This window comes from Oxyura jamaicensis, chromosome 7, assembly GCF_011077185.1.
Source record: "Oxyura jamaicensis isolate SHBP4307 breed ruddy duck chromosome 7, BPBGC_Ojam_1.0, whole genome shotgun sequence".
NCBI classification, from domain to species: Eukaryota; Metazoa; Chordata; class Aves; order Anseriformes; family Anatidae; genus Oxyura; species Oxyura jamaicensis.
The window spans coordinates 20656551-20679204 of record NC_048899.1 but is presented as its reverse complement, the minus strand read 5'-3'; the positions used below and the strand labels follow the sequence as shown (position 1 = coordinate 20679204).

General features: G+C 36.9%; 1 protein-coding gene across 3 annotated transcripts; it reads right to left on the bottom strand.

The window, feature by feature from the left end:
- Positions 1-53: 53 nt before the first annotated feature.
- On the bottom strand, positions 54-22615 carry GALNT3 (polypeptide N-acetylgalactosaminyltransferase 3). 3 transcript variants are annotated; one of them, XM_035331364.1, is made up of 11 exons: positions 22463-22615; positions 13094-13700; positions 11572-11744; positions 10335-10484; positions 9853-10087; positions 8979-9096; positions 8404-8604; positions 7157-7288; positions 6152-6253; positions 3391-3543; positions 54-173 (listed from the first exon to the last, which is right to left on the bottom strand). In XM_035331364.1, exons 2-11 carry the CDS (start codon positions 13603-13605, stop codon positions 141-143), a joined length of 1809 nt encoding a protein of 602 aa, XP_035187255.1. In that variant the 5' UTR covers positions 13606-13700; positions 22463-22615; the 3' UTR covers positions 54-140. The 3 variants fall into 3 exon arrangements, with proteins under 3 accessions (XP_035187255.1, XP_035187254.1, XP_035187256.1); XM_035331363.1 differs by lacking the exon at positions 54-173 and adding an exon at positions 2765-2930; XM_035331365.1 differs by lacking the exons at positions 54-173; positions 3391-3543 and adding an exon at positions 5346-5784 and having other exon boundaries at positions 22463-22614.
- Between the last annotated feature and the right edge of the window lie 39 nt (positions 22616-22654).

The following is a 22654-nucleotide window of genomic DNA, read 5'->3' as shown; positions in this document are numbered from 1 at the left end:
AACAATCTTGGTTTACATTTCATACCTGGGGGTCAAACAGCAGAGTTGCTACCTACATCATTTCCCCATCCTCTCTTCATGCTTGTTGTATAATCTTCTCACTGACCTTTACCCTATTTTTCCTCAACTCCTCCAGTTTGTCAAGGGCATTTGTTGTCCTTCCAATACTTGATCTGCAAATGTAATAAAAACAGTTTATATTCCATTACTGAATTACGGAAATATTTATCAAAGGGCACAGGCAGATCTTGGTGGAATTCCATTCCATACAGCCTTCCAGTACAATTTTTCAACAATTTATGTCTACCCTATAGCAACTTATTTTATGTCATATTGCTTCATAGCAATATAGGAGATTCATAGGAAATTCTCACAGGTGTCACCAAAACCTTTAACAAAAGCCAAGACATGACTTAAGGGCATGATTATCAAGTCAGAAAAATAAGCTAGCAGAAGTTAATGTTCCTGACAAATTATTGCTGGTCCTTGCTTATTCTTCTGTTGTCTTCCCTTGCTGTCTTCTTGTTGACTTAGAAGTACTGAAATTATTTCTTTTGTGTTTCTTCAGAAACTGAACTCATTAGTCCAGACTTGCAAAATTGACAAAAGGCAGGTTTCCTTCTCCCATTAAAAACAAAACAAAACAAAATCACAAATCAAAAACAAAAAAGCACATCCATCCATTAAACTTTAGATATCCTATAGATAAATAAGCATTTATTTTTAATGATATTTATTATTTACTAGGACAAAAGGACAAATTTGAGCAGGAAAAAATATACTAATTTCAATCTCTAATACCCAGTCTTTCATTTTTTATTCTCAGCTTTATATTTGATCATGCAGCCACTTTTCTTTGCTTTCACTTTAAAAATTCGAGTTTTCTTTCCCTGTGTGTTTCCCCATGACCTTTTCTCTTAATCTCTTTTTTTTTTTTTTTTTTTTCTAGTGCTGTCCTTGAAGGAAATACTAAGTATTTTCTAAAATACTAAGCATTGCTAACTGCATCAAACTAGGCTTGATCTTGTTGTTCCACGTTATGTGCACCTTTCTTGAGATTCACACATTAAAGAGTTCATTAATAAAGGCAAGTTGGTTGCTATTACACCTCATATTTTCTTCCACTGAATAGATATTATGGATGTTCAACACAGTTCTGGTAAACTGGAAAGCTGGTAAACTGTAATAACATTACTGGCACTTCTAGACTACAGTTAAGTCTTTTCCTTGTCTTTAGGCTTGCTAGAAGTATATTATTTTAATTTCATAGTAATTTTCGCCCCCAACATACCATAAAATGTGCCAATTGAAGTTTTTTTTTTTTTAATCTCCGTAATTCACACCAACCAGTTAAGTCTTCTCCAAATCAGAATGTAGAACTTTATTATGAAAGTTTACCATAGTAAAGTGCAATTTTTATGTCATCTTAGATGTTTTAAGTATATGATGATCATTAATCTCACATTCATACCCTGAAGTAAACATTTTCAAGTTAGAGTACATCTCTGTTCCCTAAGAGGACATTTTTGTGCAGAAGAGTTACCTTCATTAAAGAAGGTCTGAAATAGGCACAGTCAGAAAACGGGCATGATTGGTGATTGCAATGGAAGACTAACAGAATAGTGCCTAACAACTGTGTATCTGGTAAAATAACCAAAGAAATAAGTATTTTTAAAATACTTAAAGGAAGGCTATTTCTGAAGTAATACCCCTACATAATCCAATAAAGTATATTTCTGATGCTTACAAGACTATAGTATTTCATTAAAAGAGCTGGCAAAACAGTTAGGAAGACCACTGACTGTTAAAACTGAGGTCAGTCCTTTGAAAAAGGGAAAATGGCAATAAAAAAAAGGAAATCAACATTTAAGTGTTTGCACAGGAAAATATGTGCAAATAACATTAAAAACGTTAAGTAAACATTGCATAAATCACTAAAAGGTAGAAATAAAATGTGTTAGTGGATAACAATTTAAAAGTAAAAATAAAAAGCTGAAAAATGTGTTAATCTTACAGTGTAACTCTCATAAATTTAAAAGTTCATGAAATCATAAAACAAATGTACAAAAAGTTTTGGCTAAATAAAAGGAGATTAATATCAGAATAAGAAGATTTTCCATTAAAGTGATCATACATAAATAACATATTTCAAGGAGAATGGACATTTTCTTCTACAACAAAAGGACTGATTTGCTAGAGGCACAGCACAGTATGCTAGCCTATGCTAGCTTTAATCAGAAAGTCAAATGTTTATTTTTTTCAAATGAGGGAACTTTAAAAATAGTAAGAAAGTTTCACTGAGTGAACTAAACAATTAAAAAAATTAAGTCAACCAATTAAGCATATATATATACACACACACACACACACATATATATATATAAAGCCTCTTGCTTTTCAGACAGTATACAAGAATTTCTTGTAACTATGCAGAAAAAATTAGTCATTTTCAAAAGTACTTATGATACGTGGAAAAAATATACAAGGTCCCCAAAGTGAAAAGGGACTAAGATCTACAAATCAATGGTCAACACATAAAATTTTATTGTGGAAATACTGTAAACGTTTTTTCTTAATTGGGACCTCAAATATTCTTTGGTGTAAAAGACTCCTAGGGAATCTTTGCCTACACATTTTATATCCATCTTAAATAAGAGAGAGAAGAAACTGTTTAAACATTCTGCATTTAAATATGCATCACTTTAAAATGCGGTATACATATATGGTCACAGTGTACACAGTGTAGAATGGAACTGATTTTTTATTTTTTTTTTTAATAAAATGCTCATGTCTATAAATAGCAAATCTTAATGGCTGCGGCCAAAGATCCACTTCTGGAAGGGGTCTGATGGATTGCAGGATACCAAACTTGGATGCTCTCCATTTCCTGTAAGGCACATATGTAGTGCTGCACTGTACAGAGTTTGATCCTAATGTGGGTGAGAAAGGAGAAGAAAAAAAAAGTAAACACAATTTTCCTTCCCTCCCATCATTTCTTGCAAGTTCAATGTTTTTAAAAAGAGTAAGGCCAGGTAGGTAGTGCAGAAGGAGGCTAGTGAAAAAACATGAGTAGAACACAAGTGCCAGATTGTTTTGCTAGTAAAAAGTAAATATTTTAAAAGATACAAAACATTTCAATTGACTTTCAGGTGCATGCACAGATGCACACACTAATTGATATCAAGCGTTTTTTTTTTTTTTTTTAAGTGACTACTTTACAATAGTGAAATCATCAAGTTTTGATCTGGTATCTACATTTTTCTCCCAAAACTGAACTTCTTTTTTTGCTTCACTTCTGTTTTGTTGGTGTTTTCTCTTTTATTAGAAACCAAAAATTAACTCACGTGAAGATCATTGATAAGATGCCCATTCACTGTACAGTATAAATACCTTTTGATGTTGCCATTGCTCTTCTTTAAGCGCAAAGGTTTTCTGGCCTTTGTAGTTGCATTCGTGAAGCTGCACAGGTCCTTTAGAAGCATGCAGACAAAGCTCCTTCTGAATGTTATGCCGAATTTCATGATGTGCAGAATACTCAAAGTACTATTTAAATAATTTTTAAAAAGTTTAGTAAATAAATGCTAACAAGACCTATGCTAACCTATATTAACCCTTTGACATCCCAATAAATGAAGGAATAGATTTCTTTTGTTATTCAACTATTCAAAACTACAGAATTATTTATTTGACTTTAGCGTATGCACTTTAAAAGTATTTTCAAAAGTGAAAGCCTTTTTAAATACTACTGCAATGGAATATAATTAATAGTACTTAAACGTAGAAGTTGTAAAAAACACTTGGTACACATGCACTATGATGCAAGATTCCTTTGTATGCTCCCCCAGAAATCATAACTACAAGGATACAAAAGAGTAGAAATAATTGCAAGGATAACTTGAGTTTTGGCCTTCCTTAACTTTAGAAATATTTATTCAGTTTTTTTGTTGCTGGATTTTACTTTTTCTTAGAGAACCAAAAACAGATTTTGTCACATGGAACAGTACTGACTGCCATTTGTCAACTTCTGCTGCTTGAACTAAACAATAAGTGCTAACAATAGGATGCTGTCATGTTCTCTGTGAACTAGCTTTTGGAAAAGTGTAATGTAAGGACACATTTTGTGAGTAAATTTTAGTGTTATTTCCTGACAGCAGATTACTTTTTAGGCTCAGGGATCCTTATCTATAGTTCAGGTCTGAACAGGGATTTAATTCTAACATTTACAGACATAGCTGTCCTTTTATACTCTCATTCTATCTTATCATCATGGTCTCTTCCATTTCTCCCTCTCAACACATCAGAATTCCTATCATGTCCTGTTACCACTGTTTCTTGGCTCCGTATGTCAGCCTTACTCACCATATCCTTCCTTTGACTACTAAGCCATGCTCACTTAGCTCCCTGTCAACTTTCAATGGTCTGTCTAGTTGGTCAGCTTCTGGCCCCTCACTGCTTTGGCATCAATGGCAGTAGCACTGAGGAACAGACATCTCACTCTTAAGTCCCTGCATCCAACATCACTGCCTGAAACGGTATTCATAGGAGTGACCTCCTTAGTCATTTAGCTCTCAAACATAACAGTTTACTCAAAATCTGTTAATCTAAGTAAACCTGCTTTGATTTATCTTTTGAACTCAAAATCTCTGCAAGCCCTGAAAATATGACTTGAATACTAGCTTTAAAACTTCATTCATCTTGGACATTGAGATGGACATGTTACCAGATCTAGAATATGCTCAAAAAGAAAAAATGTTAAACAATTGAGGGACAATTCAAAAGCTAGGTTCTTTCTTCCACTCCCCTCTCCCATCTCAAACATATGAGCTGAAAGGACAGGTAGCATGAACAATTTCAGCCTGCACTGCTGAAGTCTGAGAACAAAGAGCATAAAGCAATTGAAAACAGTGTATTGTAATGAGAAGGGTTAAGTAAGAAAATACGCACAATTATTGTGTATTACAAGCACAATCTATGTTAAAACAGACTCAAACTGTTAAATTATGGCACGAGAAACTAAAAACACCAGTTCTAGTACAATCCAAGATAACTTAGAAAGAGATGACAAGCATACAGCAGATCTATCTCTTAATACAATGTCTTGGTACACTATTCCTGCATTAATGACTGTGACTATTTGAAAAGGCTAATACAGTATTAGAACAGAATAGTACTACTACTAATAAAAACTTCAGTACTGTAAGAAGCTAACATAACAGGGTAGCTGTTAATACAGACAGTATTCTGTTTTCCACAATTAGGATCAAGTGTCTAAGTTTTCAGAGTGCTATAAATGGATGTTTTTTATAATCAAAGATTTTATTTTAAAAAAAAATAAAGAAAAAAAGGAAAAAAAAATAAAACAATTTTCTAACCAAAACATTTAAATCTTTGTTGAACTTTAACTATTAAGGATCTACAGTCAATAAACTTTATTCTTCAAATAGCTCTTTAAAGCAACAGAGAATTGTGCATTTCTGGGGGAGGGAGATGTTACTTTTGTTAGTATTACAGCAGTGCCTGAAGAATTCAGTATCTGACATCTATTGCAAGTCATACTGTAGAAGAAACAGAAGATCATTGCTGCCTCCAAGATCTATGCATCAAAAAGAGCTCTTCTTGGACAAATTCAGTCATATTATTCGCTTGCATTAACCAGTATAGGGTAGACTACTTTGACCTCACACTATGAGGCTGCAAGTAAGATAGGGAAAGATGTCTCAGGCCTGGCCACTTGGTCTCCCATTGGCTGGATTCCCATTAACATCTTCCTTGACAGTGTGAGTCCTGGTGGCAGAGAAAGAAGCAATAGTAGGAGGAATAAGGAAAAGAGGAATTAAGAAGAAAACACAAGAAAGTAGTAAGGGTAGGCTGAAAAGGTTTTGCACAGAAAGGAGAGATCATGTGAAGTAGTGTAATGGTGTAAAAAACCTGAATCTGTATGCTGAACATAAAATGTTAGATGTGGGGCACAACACAAAGAACAACATGAAACCTGCCTTGAACAAAGAGGAATTAATTATTACAAAAAATATTAAAAATTTAAAAAAATGCATGCTAAAAGTGAACCAATTCCTCTACAACAAATGAAAAGCTTTCATATGGTAAAGTTACAGCTGAATAGATCATAAAAATTTGGGATCAAATATTTTACCTGATTTCCTCCAAGTCCATGGCAAGAATACATAATCAATGGTTTGCCGCCATGGTTATTTTCACCAACATCCAGACACATGTGGTTACCTACATTTTTTAGCTAAAGAAAAGGTGTTATCAACAAAAAAGAAATAAAAAGGCTCAGTGGGTATGAGAAAAACTAAACTGCCTCACTTGCTTAGAAATCTAACCTGTGGCTTAACAACAATTACAACTTTTAATTATTATTTTTTTAATTTCTACTATGCTAAACCTAAAAATCTTGTTCTTGGTTATTTTTTTTTTCTACCCAAAAGCCTACTAACTAAATTACAGTTGCCTACAGCCACACACTGTGAATTATTCAGCTACCAGTATACATGGTTATTACATTACTCAGATTAAAATTTTAAAAGGCTGACATAAAATATTAAAAATTGGAGGAAGGGGAAGCTTTATTTGTAAATACATGCTAAATATTCACATTGACTCAAGAGTAAGAATTATTAGTAGTTCAAATTTGTCTGGTTTTAGCATTACAAAGTTTAAGAAGTTGACAGAGGAGAGGCAACAGTCTTTAAAATAAATTATGTTAAACTATGAACACATATTTTTCTTGCAATAAACCTAAATTTGAGGAGTATATAGCTGTCATAGTACAGTTTTCTCCATTAACATGAAATAAAAATTCTCTCATACTTCTTACTATATAAAGCTAAATTTATTTTGACAATTTGGGAAATCTCTCACCACTGGCTTAGTCCTTGTGTGTCACTCTCATTAGTAGTAATGGGCAGAATATTGCTTATCAGGTTGAGAGATCTCTTTAAGCAAAGCTACTGTTACCAGAGCTACAAAATATTCAAACAGCGTGATATGCAGGAGAGATTCTTTGCCCACAGTATTGACAGAAAACTCTAGATAAATTTATGATAGCTAAAATATAAACACCATGGCTAAGGTAGCATAAAAGATTAGCAAACTTCCTGGATTCTAGAATGCTAGTGAAAATAATTAAACTTACATATCCAGAAAACAAAGGATTCAGGTCTGGAACATATGCTTCCGGATAAACATTATTGAGATACCAGGTAAAATTTTTACACTGCAGACGCTGCCTTAAGACAAGCCTTTTTGAGATGTCTCCAAATGTTTTCTATTGCAGCGATGGAAGGAAGGAAAGATGGAAAAGAAATATATTAAAACTATTAATATCAACCTTGTACACATAAATCTATGATATTCTGTACTGTAGCATCAAACAAGTTTTAAGCTTCATTTGTTAATCTTTTTTAAAAAGTACTGCACAACTGCACTTACTGCCCTTTGCTTTGTGGTACCATAACACCGCTGACATCCTGCCTGCTGCGTTTCAAAGCATACGGAAAAAAAATACAACATTGCGACATGGAAACAATAGAAGTATCCCTAGTCAAAGGGACATGTTAACAGTGTCATAAGGTGGGAAAGTAAAAACAAGTAAAGACCATACTGACCACAGCTTTAAAACTAACTGCTGAATATAACGTATCTCATTAAAGAGGGTGCTGAAATGGATTAATTAATAAGCGCAATAGTCAGTACAGCACTGTCTCCCACACTAAATTCAGTTGTCTTTATCTGCTAAACATACTCAAGAATTCTAATGCTATTATGGATACAATATAATAAAGTTTAGTGAATATTAAGAGCGAAAAAATAGCTTCTAAAAGAAAAGCATAAATTCCAGCTGGTAAAACACCGAAGTTCTGTAATGCTAACAAAAATACCTCTTCCACCAAACTCTGAATTTAACTTACATTTCTGAACAGATAGAAATAGAATATCTACCATTGAATAAACTTTATTCTGCAGCTGAAGAATAACAAAAACTGCTTTTTAAATAAAAACACTAAGTAACTTGAGACTAAGAAGGCATTAAATTTCTTCCTCTAAAAAACAAGTTAGTAGTGAGCATAGATAACGCAAACATCATCTGTGCTCTTCTGGTAGTTCCAAAACTTAGTCCATGCATACAACACAAGATTTTAGAGAATATATGAAAAAACGTACTAATCAAAGATACTTCAATATATAAACAAATGAAATCAACACTGTTACTTAGTATTTTCTACATTTTTTTGGGGGGGGCTACAGGATTAAGTACTAAACTATGACTATATTTTCATTAAAATGTCTAGAATCCTTACATACTTTGTCAATAAGTAACTTTTGCTCACCAAAACTTTCAACGCAGCAAGTGTGATTTCTAATACCACCACCACCACCTACTTGTTTCACAATTTTTGCTGCCTCTGTGTTTCTTCGGTAAAAAATTTCTTTATATTCATCCATCCAGACTTCTGCAAGGCGGACTTGATTACGTGTAATCACTTGAGTACCTTTTGGAAAAGTATGGGGACTCTTGCTGCGAAAGACATGGCCAACAACAGAGCAAGGCATGATCTCCAACTGTCCACCACATTGCCATACCTAATAATAACATTTTTTGTGTAAGTACAACACAATTACAATTAAGGGGGTGAAAAAAAAATAAATAAAAATTAATGTACACCTAAAAAGAAAAAACAAAATCAAAAACACCAGTAAGAGGGTATGTATCAGGAATACCATAAGTGAATTTCCTAATCAGGTTAACCCTGGGAACGTACACCTCAGCTATCAAACACATTTTTTAAAAAAAATAAATAACAGTTTAGCGAGCATATTTGTAGTTTATTTCATAGGTCATTAGTAATTTATTTTCCATGTCCTAGATGGCTGACCCAGCAGAGAAGTCAAAATCTAATACCAATTTGTCCTCTTATCAGTGTAGAGACCAGTTCTAATTAAGTAGCTAAACTTACTCTGAAAGACATTTCTATATTTTCACCTCCCCATATTTCCATTTCTTCATCGTAGCTTCCAATGTGTTCAAAGTAGTCTTTTGATATTGAAAAGAGACCTCCAGCAAAAGTAGGTGTTCTGCAAAAAGAGAAATTTACTAAAGAAAACTGGATTCAAACTATATTTAAGGTAGGTTTTCTTAAATACAGATGTAGAAACTCGGTATTAATGTTCTGGGACGTTTTCATGCATTTATCAGCGTTTCACTACACTGATAGATTTTCCTGGTACAAGCAATTAAATCTGCCCACATTGAGTCTCATTTTAAAGTTTTATTGTCATTTATTAACAACTGATTTAGGCAAGCAACTGCTGGAATAACAGACAGTATCATGAAAATTTTTTCCCTGTATGGAGAACATCAAGCAAAGTTACTATTCCTTTAGACCAGCAACCTGCCTGAGGCCAAAGCCCATAAGAATTACCACTGAATGCACCACTGAAACAGTCTATTACAAGGTGCTCTGAACCTTTGTTGTCATTCTTTCAGGGATGATGGATGGAGAGACAGAGTCTGTGGTACTGTCTCTAAAAAGAACAGTTTATAGTTCCCCTCTCCCTCTCCCTCCTGAAAAAAAAAATAAATAACAGAAATTGCTTATGATCTTCCTAGTGTCTGTGAGAAAACAGTAATGCAGAACAACTTCTTAAGGAAGCTGCATTTGTATGAAAGCTGTAAAATTCACAACTTGGTTCCTAAAGCAAATATCACAAAAAACATCTAAGATGCTAAGACTTCTGATCATGCTCATGTGAAGAACTAGATCATTTACAAATAGTTTTTTATAACAAAAATATATGAATACTGAAGGATATTACTCAAAATGTGTTTACCTAATTGGGTAAGTTTCATCTTTTCTTCTTTTATTTTCATGTTTAGGAAGAGACTCCCATCCAAATGACAAACTCCAATCAAAATTCCCTCTATTGTGGTTATGCCCATAAGGGGATGGCTTACTGAATTCAAAAGTGTTGAGATCTATAGAAGCAATATCAGGGCTTACAACAGCAACAGAGTTCTCAGCTATTCTTGCCAATAGTGGCTCCAACCAGCCATAAAAGCATTCACCTATGGAGAAAATGGGAACAAGCACTGAATTTTCACTTGACTATATATTAGTACACAGAGAATAATTTAACATACCCACAGTAAACCAACATGTGCTGTTTTTAAATGGCACTGCCAGTTATACTTTAAATAACACAAAATAGCAGTTCAAGAGTTTATGCAATATTGATGTACATAACTCATAAAACTGCAACATTAAATCAAAGACAACATTATTTTAAACCAGACCTGGCATAGTTACACTTACAGTGAGCATCCAGAAAGGTAAGGGTCTCCCCTGTTGCTACCGAAGCTCCCAACAACCGTGCAGTGATTAGACCTTTTCTTTCCTTTTGACGGACTACTTTAACAATTTGAAATTGTTTCACATATTCATCTAGTTTACCATGCAAGTATTCTAGAAAGACAAACCAGTTTTAGGATATTATTCACTGTTGTAATATGAAATTTTAGACAATGGCATGTATAAACTAACAGAATAAAGGATTCACTATAATTCTAAAAAAGAACATTTGCTAGTATATCTGTTCTGCAGTATCAACTGTTTGAATATCAACTCAAAATCCACTCTCATGGCAAATTCATCAAGTATCTACTTAGACTACCTGCAGAACCTGCAATCTTTTTCATTAATGACAGCTCATTTTACACATGGTTTTCAGAGTCTACAATACTTACTTGCAACAGAAGCTATATTGAAATAATTTTTAAAGGTGCAAAATTTGATAAACAACCCAACATCCCTCATAAAACATCCCACGATTTTCCTCCCTCTGTCCACCCTTCATATTAAACTGCACTGCTGAACATACTTCACATCCAAGTGCTTCAATACACTAGATACAGACCTGCAAATAAGTCTAAACAAACTGATGAAAGCATGTATGTACAGACATGTTCATCTAAAGTTAAATATATAAAGTTTTTGAACTTGCATTTATGATCATACTCAGTATGCCTAATTCTTTTTGTCAATCAGCTGAAGTACTAAAAATTATTTTTCCATCAAATAATGTTTTTTTTTTTTTAGGAAAGAAGTTTCATTTCATATTAATTAAATTCATTTGCATAAAGGCAATCACTATGATAAAATTCAAAGACCTAAAAGCATTGGCCAATTTATCCTTAGGTACTTCGTTCTATAAACTGTAATTAGTTTTAAGCACATATTACAGAGCTACTTGCCATAAAACCATTTTTACTGTTTAAGCAGCCCTAGAATTTGAATAATCAGAATTGGGGTTTAAAAAACTCTGAGCAAACAAGAATTTCTTATTTGACAATGCTTACAAAGAAAAAATGTGGGAGAACTATTTTTTTTTTTTTTATAGGAAATAAAAGAAACAAAAGCACTTTGAAAACCATATGGTATTCATTATGGTGGTAAGGAGATATCCTCTTTTAACCCATTCTATATACATTCCTAACATGCCTTAAAATAAATAAATAAAGGCTGTTCAAGGGAAAATAGGAAGACTTCTTACCATCTACACTGGCATCATCCACCAATATAATTTCCTTTAGCAATATGGCCGGAGACGTATACATCACGCTGTGAACAGTTCTGAGCAGAGTGGACCACGCTTCATTATGAAAAACTATTATAACACTTGTGGTTGGCAATGGTGGGCAACGCTTAAACTTTTGTTCAATACATCTACAGATTGGAAAGTATCAAATGTTACAAAATGGACAAAAAGTTTTGATTTGAACTCTTAAAAGAAACCCTTCCCTTTCTAGTATAAAGCTTTTAAAGTATGGACATTAAATCTTTCAGCTTCTCCAATTTCTGTGCAGATTTTGGAGCACAAAATCGGGTGCTCCAGCTGGGAAAGCTGCACAAAGTATCTTGTAAAAATCTGATACATAAGAATTCCACTTGAACAATTTCGACTTCTGTCTCAGAAACATTTGAGTACATTTCATATAGCACCCAGGTCTTCTTCAGACAAAAATATGTGTTTCTACTGAGACCAGCATACACTGAGCAAAGTCAGACTAAGTCACCATTACTGTTGAAATCCAAAAACATGAACAAAAGTATTTACAAGAAGAAATGAAACATTTGAAAGGAAAAATAGAACAAATCAAATTCAGAACTTCAATAATTTTTAGAAATAATCACAATGCTTAGAACAGTATATCGCATTCAAGGGAAACAATTTTAAACATACAATTTTTTTCAAAATGGATGTATTCTGAATAGAACTCCAAATCCAATTGTAAGACAAGAAGACATGACAATACTCCTGTATTTCTAAGTTGGTTTCACTCTCACTGTTTATTGCCTGTCAACTCTAGAGACTGGAATACTTCTCAAGGCAATTATCACAGCCACTGCCAAAGCCCTCACAAAACATACAGGCCAAATCTCACCAGTTACACTCCAGTAAAGGTTACTGTGAGCTGTACCACATGTAGAGTGGTGCAGCAGCAGCTCAGTAAGGTTAGTCACTTCTGACACAAACAGCTGAGAACATGAACAGAGATCGCTCAAAACTAAAATCCACTCTAACCACCAAGTCCTAAAGTCTTCATTAATAAAGTTTCTCCTTCTTACAGATTGCAGAGATGGTCCATTGCTTGGTTCACCAGTTTACTATTCCTACTTTATTAAATTATGCTGGTGGTTTTATTAATAAAAAAGGGTGGGGGTAGGGAATGGTGCTTAAAATAGAAGTTTAAGCCACAGTTTTAGTTTTCTTCTAAGTAAAACTTAGCAGGTTTCCAGAAAGTCACTGAGAAAATGTAGCTTAAAGGCAGAAGTAGAAAACCTTATTTAAATATGGTTACTATGAATTCAAAACCATGAAATAAGTGAGCCTTTCTAAACTTTCTTGGCTTTTGCACTGTGGAACATTATGTACAGTAAATCATCGTGTATCACCAAGAGACTATTCCTCTCCTAAATGATAATCTAATGCTGAAATCAAATCACTTTATGGTCTTCACATTTCTATTTCTGACAAGTTTTTCAACTACTGGGACATACACATTTCCACATACTCAGGAGGTCGAGTGTCTGGTCCAAGATCTCTGTGTAATGAAATCCTATCGCTCGCAAATGCATTAAAACAGTGTTTTTCTTCTCCACGGTCTTTTTCTTTCTGCTCTTCTGAATTTAAGTTGATGGTTTTAAATGCTTTACCAGAAGCTCCAGGAGCATTAGGATCTTGAAGAGGTCGATCTAGAAAGGGTTTTAGTTCCGTTGCAGTGTAGTGTCCTGGCAAACAGTGTCTCTCTCCAGGAACTTTAGTTTGCCTAACAGGTGCTTTTATTTGCATTTTTGGCTTTGCACCGTTGATATTGTTCATAGCATTTAGCACAAGACCTAATACATGACTTTTCTTTCTGACAATTGGCTCAATCCCTCCTTCATCTTTAAAATCTTGAACGCCCACTTCTCTTTGTAATAAAAATAAAAATACCAGAAAGAAAAACACAATAATGCTAAATTTCCAAAGTTTCCAGTGAAAAAATAATTTCTTGAATAGTTTAGGCATTTTTTTCAAAGCCATTCCAGTTTAAAAAGTTTGTCACAAAACAAACGTTTTCCTGTGAATGATGTTCTTTAATACTGAATAGGTCACACCATTTCTTGAAAATATAATACCTGTAAATTAAAATAAAAAGTATGAAGTTAGATATCTAGTATATACAACTATGTAAAACTACAATAAAGCAATGGGCAGGAATTAATTCACAACTTCCAACTGTCAGGAAACATATGTCCATCACTTAAAGATTGGCTTTACCTATCTGTAAAATACCCAAGATGTGCTTTCCCCATTTTTTTTAAACATACTTCAAATAGAAGAACCAGAAAGCAGGCATTCCAAAGTCACTATTATAAATATAAATATAAATTTCTAGACAAAGTCACTACTTCACATTAATTTTATTCCAAATTTTGAAAATTAAGGAATTTTAAGGATGGAATTCTAGTTCAGTTATGGGATAGAAGGAAAACATGCAATCAATATGGTGAGTTCAAGTTCTATGCAGAAAGCTCCATGTGAAAAGTGAATAATAAAGACAGAAAGGACTTCTCAAACCACTTACTTCTACAGCTTTGAAATTTCTAATATTTTGAAAAACATTTATATTTCAATATCAGACTTAAGTAACCAGACTGCCAAGAAGGAAAAAAAAAATAAATTAAGATTCATTTAGTTATCAGTATACGTGTTAAATGCAGACTTAATACAGGTAATTGGTAGTAGGTTAATTTAGGCTGAGTACCAAGCAATCAATTTATGTATTTTTTCATTCACTTGTACTGCACTTTTCTGGGATATTCTGGTGCAACTCATCAAGAGAATATGTCAGAGTACTCCTTTTTCAGGAACTAAATTCTTTTTCACAGACAGGCAATTACTCAGTGGCTTTCAAAGATGAGGAAATATGAAAAACATTTCAGGGCTACCAGCATCCAAGTGATTTGAATTAAATTCTCTCTGCATAACTGGCAGTTTTAAAGAAAGGTTAAAAAAAGCAACCAGCCTGAATTCAAAACACTGATTTATTTTTGCATGAGTTGCACGTATGTGAACTGAGAAGAGAACTAAGCAGCAGGTAGGTAAAAGCCATTGTTAATTCCTGCTGGTTAACTACTGACCACAGAACTGCAAAAATAAATAAACAAATAAATAAATAAAATGACATAAATATAACAAAAATAACTTTTCTCTTTCATCATTTAAAACAGAAATATATTCAGCATTTTTAATTAGAATAATATATTCTCAGGAAGAGATATAACTTGTAGAAAAGAGAAAAAGACATCACTCAGTTTCCCTCAAGAATTTGCAGGTTTAGGCATCCAAAGCTGTTCATATTAAAGTTTATTTCAAAACTTATGTCAGCTTTTGAAATAAACCCACACTTTCAAACCACAGTAGTTTTACCATAGAACTGTTGTTCCAAAAACACAGAGGGGCAGAACGATTTCTAATCCTATTATAGCATCCTAATCTAATCCTATTATAGCATCCCTACGTAGATACTAAAACATACCAAAAAAACCTTTTACAAGGCTCACAAATTTCTCCCTCGCCCCTCCAAAAAATAAATCCAGTGCACTTCCATCTCAAACATTATTTTCCCAATTTTCTTTAGTACTGATAACCTTGTGCTATACTGATGCCCATATACAGTAAATACAAGAATAAAAACTTGTTCTTTCTTTCTTGGGGAAGGATTGCAACCAACTTACCAACCTGCCGGATGCCCATCCAGCTGCTCTCTCACTCCCTTTCCTCAGCAGGATGGGGAGTGAAAATAAGATGGTAAAGCTTGTGGGTTAAGATAAGTACAGAAAGATCACTTGACAATTACCATCATAGGCAAAACAGACTCAGGGAAGATAAATTTATTGTCAATTAAAAATAGACTAGGACAGTGAGAAACAAAGACAAAACTAAAAACACTTTCCCCACCCCCCAACCTGCTTCTTCCCAAGCTTCACTTCACTTCATTCCTGACTCTTTTATCTCCTCTCCACTCAAGCAGCTACGGGATAATAGGGATCACAGTCAGTTCCTAAGTGTGACCGCTGCCCTGGGCAGCCTGTCCCAGTGCCTGACCACCCTCTGGGTGCAGAACCTTTCCCTAACCCCCAGCCTGACCCTCCCCTGTCCCAGCTCCATGCCGTTCCCTCGGGTCCTGTCGCTGTCCCCAGAGAGCAGAGCTCAGTGCCTGCCCCTCCGCTCCCCTTGTGAGGGAGCTGCAGGCCGCCATGAGGCCTCAGGCTGCTCTGCTCTGGGCTGGACAAACTGAGTGACTTTAAGCCACTTCTCATATATCTTCCCCTCTTCACCATCTTTGTTGCCCTCCTTTGGACGCTATTTAATTCCCTTAATTCCACTATTTAGTTCCCTTCCCTCGACCGGCTAGCAGTGCTGTGCCTGGTGCACCCCAGGGTACAGCTGGCCCTTCTGGCTGCCAGGGCGCACTGCTGACCATTCAGCTTGCCATTGACCAGCACCTCCAGATCTCTTTCCACAGTTTCTCTTAAGCTTCTCATCCCCCAGTCTGTACATACAGCCAGGGTTACCCTGTCCCAGGTGCACAATCTGGTACTCACTACTGTTGAAATTCATGTGGTTGCTGATTGCCCAGCCCTCTAATTTGTCAAGATCTCTCTGTAAAGCCTCTCTGCCCTCTAGGGAGTCAACAGCTCCTCCTAGTTTAGTGTTACCTGCAAAGTTACTTAGTATACATTTGAGTCCTGCATCCAGGTCATTTATGAAAACATTAAAGAGATTGACCCTAAAATGTAACCCTGTGGAACCCCCCTAGTGACTGGTCATCAGCTTGATGCAACCCCATTTACCACAGCCCCTGGAGACCGACCCATCAGCCAGTTGCCCACCCATCGTGTTCCATATTTATCTAGCCGTTTGCTGGACACTTCACCCAGAAAGATACTGTAAGAAACAACATTGAAAGCTTTGCTCAAATACAAAAAGATTATACCAGCTGGTTTCCCTTAGTTAACTAGGTGGGTAACCTTGTCATATGAGGAAATTAAGTTCATTACACAGGACTTTTCCCTCACAACCCTGTGGTGGCTGTGACCAACGTCTGCATGGTCTTTCAAGCCATAGTCTCCTCCACAGGCTGCAGGAGAGCCTCTGTTCTGGTGCCTGGAGCACCCCCTCCCCTCCCTCTTCACTGACCTGGGTCAACAGAAATGTTTTTCTCACATTTTTCTCACTCCTCTCTCACAGCTGCTGCATAGCTTTTTCATATTTTTTTTTTAACCCTTTCCTAAATATGCTATCACAGAGGCACCACCTGCTACGCTGGTTGGCTCAACTTTGGCCAGCAGTGGGCCCATTTTGGAGCCGGCTGTGTCCAGCACAGGGCAGCCCCTCATCTCTTCTCACAGAGGCCAGCCACCCCTGCAGCTACCAAAACCTTGCCACATAAACCCAATACATAATTCAAATCACAAAGCATATGTACATTTCAGCACCTGCCAAAGAGACTGTAACTTGTAAAACCACTATTGCTAAATAAGCACAGCCTCAGCGTGAGTCTGCAGCTTCTGCAACCTGTTAACCACAAATGTTTTCGTAACACTATATAAAAAAAAAATCACATTATTGTTTCTCAGTGCACCATGCATAAGCACATGCAATATCAGTTAAGTCATAAAGCTCAGGATTCCAACAAGCTATATACATACATTTTCTTCAAATAGAAAAAGAAAACTTTATATATATACATATGTGTAATATAAAGTACTTCAAATATATGTATAAGACACCTGGCAACCTTATTTCACATGCAGCCATTTAGTCATAGTCTATCATACAAACATCTAGGGAGGGGAGCATTAAGATGTTCTTGTTTGTTTCCAAACATCATTGCCCTCAATTTTTTTTGTATCACTAAGCAAGCTACAACATCCTCCATCCTACTCCTCTGGGCCTTTTTGTCATGATAAAGAGGATTAAATTTGTCCATAACAAGGGAAAGGTTAAGCGCCAATATACATTCTGTTTTGAGATATAACATGAAAAGATGAGCTAAAGTTAATTCTTCATAGCAACATTGACTGTTTAACACTGAAATTATGCTTTAATTTGAAAACTGAATATTTGAATCAAATATTTAAGACTCCCTTTTTAATTTAATGAGCTGGCATGAGACTACTCAAGCAAAGGGTAGAAAAATTACATGATATGGCCACACATCTGTTATCTGCCTTTGTATCACAAAAATCTTTAACATTTATGCAAGAGAGCTAAAGTTGCGGTTATCAGATTACCACTCTGTTTTCAGCATTTAAATTAATATAACAATTTTTACATCTGCTAAGCTTGCTAACTCATTTTGTCCAGTTCTACGTATACCATATAAACTTTAGCTTTGTTTCCTGCAATAAGAAAGAAAAAGGGACTACATGATACCAAAGATTTCTAATGTAGATTTTAGCACATACTTCAGATGAATAAAATCTGCTTCTGGCTTTGATGGTGGCATAACAACCTATCCTTCACAAAGCATTTGAAGCACACAGGCACATTTTACCAAAAACTCAAACCAAATTGATGTTAATTTTATTTTGAATTATTTCCTTTAAAAATTGAGCATATACAAATCCTTAGGACACCCACGATTAACACAACAAAATAGTCAACGCATATTTGTAAAGCAAAATAAAATCTGTAATTCATCGACACTATTTCTTACACTGTTTTGCATACATCTGTTTTTAGACATGCCATTAAATACTATAATAAGTAGAGCTAATGAGCAAACAAGGATATATATAGCAATTTACTCATCATTTAGTTTTCTGTGCAACTATATTAATTTTTATCTTTGACAACATATTTCCTTGTATTGGAGACATCTGTACTGCCTGCTCATGCATAACCACTGCCATAGCACACAGGTGAATTGTGTCTGTCCCCAGAAATGAAATGACAATTCACGTAAGTGGGCTGTGTGAGTAGAGCAACACAACTTTTCCTTTCAGTGTGGATTCGTACATTCCAGTAGCATATGTGGCAGCATGCTGTACACATAAATAGTGCAAGTGGTGCTTCAGAGGCTGTTTTGGGAAGAAAGGGTCAAGTAATAGCCTTGGAATAGTTGGTGCAGCAGTGAAATGGACAAACACAGGCTCCTTTGCTACAAATGCCCATACTTTTAATATGGACAAATTCTGAGTGTAATTTTATTGACAAAATATATTAAAAGGATAGTGCTTGACAGTAAGAGAAAAGCTCTTTATCATACAAAACAGTATTAGTTTCCAGAACACAGACTACATTATCCAAACAACTTTTGTCATGAAAACTGTGCCTTTTCTACAGTTTTTAACCAGGATAAATTCTGTAGTCAGAAATGCAATCTTTATTCCCCACAAACACCTCACACATTTTTATGGCAACATCAGTAAGCACAGACCAAGCTACTGTTCCATCCTCCAGGACATGCTGAAGAAATATGTGGCACAATTAAATTCCCTGAGGTGACTGTTCAGCAAAGTATTTAATATGCTATTCATTAGAGTTATTTCCACTAATAGTAGCCTGCATTTTTGCAGCACTTTGAAATAATTAGCCCTGAACACCAGAAGTTTGATTTCAGGGAAGGGGTTTTGTTTGTTTGTGTTTATTTTTAAAGAAAATAACCAGAAAACTTATATGCGCTATAAGTCTTCTAGAAAGCGCTGAAAAGCAGCTGCCATACTACTTCAAACCACATCACATAGGTAGCGCATGAATTCAATACACAGTCTATGTTACATTATGCCACCCACTAACTCTGGTGTCAGACTGTCTGCAAACACCCTGGCGTACAAGAAAACCTCACTGTAGTAGCCAACATGTAGACAAGTCTGACTGTTTGTTAGCTTGGTCTGAATAAAACTGAACAATATATTTGACCTTAGTTTTTTGTTGTTGTTGTTGTTTTTTAAATTGTTTGAAAATGCACTTTTATGTTAAATAGGGTTCTGTTTCCTGAGCATGTTGTTTATGGAACCTAAAATATACTTCAAAAAAATAATGATTTAAGCCTTATAGATGATTTCAATCACAATTTTTAATACAACTTAGGTTCAACCTTAAGCTAATTCCTAACTCCAACATCACAGTCTCATTAAAAACTTCTCTATTTTCTCATATCCAAGTATGCAGTCCCTTCACCAATCCCTAATGTTCCCCAATCACAAAGCAGGTGTGGGAGGAGGAAACATGGATCAAATTCTTGAAGAAAAAAAGACCTGACTGTGATGATCAGCCGTTCTCACCAGATTAGCAAAAGTCTGTTAAAGATACCCAGCTACATTTGCTGGACTGCTAAGAAGTCCTGTTGTCACCACCAATACAGCTGAACCTAAAATTCTAGACGAGGCTTTTTGTCTTTTCATTCATGAATACCAACACAAATGCTACTAAATTATTAGCTACTGAAATAATAATTTTGGAAAGTGATATTTTCTTCTTCTACTACCATGTAAATTGAGATTTTTTTTTACCAAATAAATAAATAAAAATCACTATACAAACCTGTGCCGATTTCCCAGAAGTACATCTCAGAAGAACATCCACTCACGTTACTATCTCAGGACTAAGAAATGTCAAATTTGAAGTGAAATTTTCATACAGGCTTAGCTCAATATGGAATACTGAAGCTTTCCATGCAATCAAGAACAAAAGCACTTCAGAAACTGAGGAAAATGGAAAGGGTTGCTAAAGTTTACCAAAGTACACTACTGCTCATGATAATATTAGTATCTGTCTTATATAAACAAATAACTTACAAAATGAAACACACAGAACTTAAGGATTAAGGCTTCACCTGACACAGTGAAACAGAATCATTTGGTCAGTTTCTGTCTCTGCACTTGCAGGAAAAGATACTTGCCTGTTCCACTAAGATATTTCTGCTTGTTACTCTCCTAGACAGGTCACAGCTCCTAAAAGACTAGATATTGGCAAACCCCAGATACTGTTTCTTCACATGCATTCTTTGAAGCTCAGACTGTGGAAATCTTATTCTGCTCGGGAAAAGAGGAAGCTCTAAGAGGAATACAGAACATATTCAGTTATCCGGTCTCAGTTTTAGAAAGTCTAAGGGCACAGATTTTTCTAGCAAAGACTGGAGTAATCCACCGCAGTGATTATTATGGAAGAGAGCATCTGAGCATTAAGTGCATGGCCTGAAGTCACGGTTTTACTCACTAATTGGCCTTAGAATTTAAAGTTGTTTAAACCACAAGTGTAAGGCAAAGCAAGTTTTCTTATTGTTGTTGTTTATTTTGGGACTATTTATTTATTTATTTATAATGTAATAAGGTTTCCTAGGTCAATTGCTGCTAAACTGATCTTTGTCGGAACCTACCAAAGGTGTCTTGTCTTTCCTCCTGTCCCCACGTGACTGGCTCTATGTGTCACTGTTGAATAAATTTACATAACAAAACCAAAACAAACACTGATTTGACTATGGAACTTCATTAGTAACTGTAAGTAGTTTTGTGACACGATTCCTCTGTTTATAAGCAGAACTATAACCTACAGCACATGGTATCAGCAAACCTTCAGAAAATCAGACAGAAAATAGTCAGGCAAGTGAATAAAGTTGCATTTTACATGAAGTCTAGCACTTCAGAGTCTGGAAACTTGAAGCCCTTTCCAATCTTCTAGAACATAAGCACAGAAATGAGCAGATGAGGAGGAGAAACTCGTGAGTGCTGGGCAGCACCTGATCAGCAATTCACATCACAAACATGCTTCTCTACCTTGGCCCCAAAACAAGGGAAAGCCCTGCTCTAGGCATCAGCTCACTGAGCAGATAGGCCAGGCAACACGTCAATGTAAAGGAACGTCTCAAAGCAATGCAGTCAGACACCGAGGACCACAGACTCTGGGGCAGTGTCACAAAAAGGGCAATTATATCCTGTTTCTATTTTGACAGCAGTCAAGATATCCAGGCTGCGGCCGGTATTGCCCCACCCAAAACCAGGGGAAGGTTAAATAGCAGCAGCAGTTACGTGGAGGAGGAAAGCTGCTCAGCTCCTCCCCGCAGCGCAGCAGAAATAGTAAGTCTGGCTCTCTGTAACTAACTTAATTTTTACTTTGCTTTGTTATTGAGAGGCCTCGCAATGACAGGAGCAGATGCCAAGCTGACCAAGCCAGTGGGCGAACTGGCTGAAAAAAGGAAGCGTATGCCGTACGCTGGCTGTGCCCTAGGGCTGCGGCTTCGCCTCTGCCTCTCCGCTCAGTACCGGGCACCGGCTTTCCTCAAGGCTGAACAGATCAGGACTGCTTACCGTTTATCAGATAAAAGGTGCAGTTTTGTGACAGAACGCTAACACGTAAAACATTACTAAGATGAATACCCAAGATTAACACTTCCAGCAAGACGTTTTTTATTCGACCCATTCAAACGTTTAACGAAGCCTCCTCGATATGTGAGCGCGCTCGCACAAAGTTACGGACGACCGAAAGTTGGGTTATTCGCGTTACGATTCGCTTCCCTTGTCAGCTCTCCAAAAGCAACACACCGTCTGCGGGCGCCGCCGCCTCCCGCCGGGCAGCGGGGCCGGGCTGCCTGCGGCGGGACGGGGCAGCCCCGCAGCCCCCCGCCGGGGCGGGAGCGGGACGTGGCAGCGGGCACCTCCCGCGGGCAGCGCCGGGCGTCCCCCGCTCCGTGCGCCTCGCGGCAGCGCCCGTCCCCTCTGCTCGGCCCCTCCGCGCTTCCCTACGGCGGGGACACGCGGGGCCGGACCGTCCCCATACACCGGGGCCGGAGGGGGCGACGGGAGTCGTGTGTCCGCCCCCCCTCCGCCCCCCCCCCCCAAACTCGCGCGGCGGCCGAGGAGAAGCGGCAGCGGACGCTGCCCCCGCTCACCTGGCTCCGGCGGCAGCACGGCGGAGGGGAGCGCGGCGCACGGCGGCCGCCCGCGGCCTGAGGGGGGCTGAAGCCGGGCGGGCGGCGGCAACCACGGCGGCAACGGCTTCCGCTCGGCGGCCGCCAGGTGCGCGCGTGGGTCCGGCCCTGCGCCTGCGCGGCGCCCGCCCTCACCTGGCGGCCAGGTGCGCG

Bases quoted from the DNA above. Each gene is read 5' to 3' on its own strand.
- GALNT3 (XM_035331363.1), bottom strand. From the start codon at position 13,605: ATGGCTTTGAAAAAAATGCCTAAACTATTCAAGAAATTATTTTTTCAC. The intron at 11,745-13,093 runs GTATGTGGAAAT...TCCAATCTGTAG, and splicing joins CCAGACACTCGACCTCCTGA to ATGTATTGAACAAAAGTTTA. The intron at 9,097-9,852 runs GTAAACACATTT...CTCTTTTTGCAG, and splicing joins GATGAAACTTACCCAATTAG to AACACCTACTTTTGCTGGAG.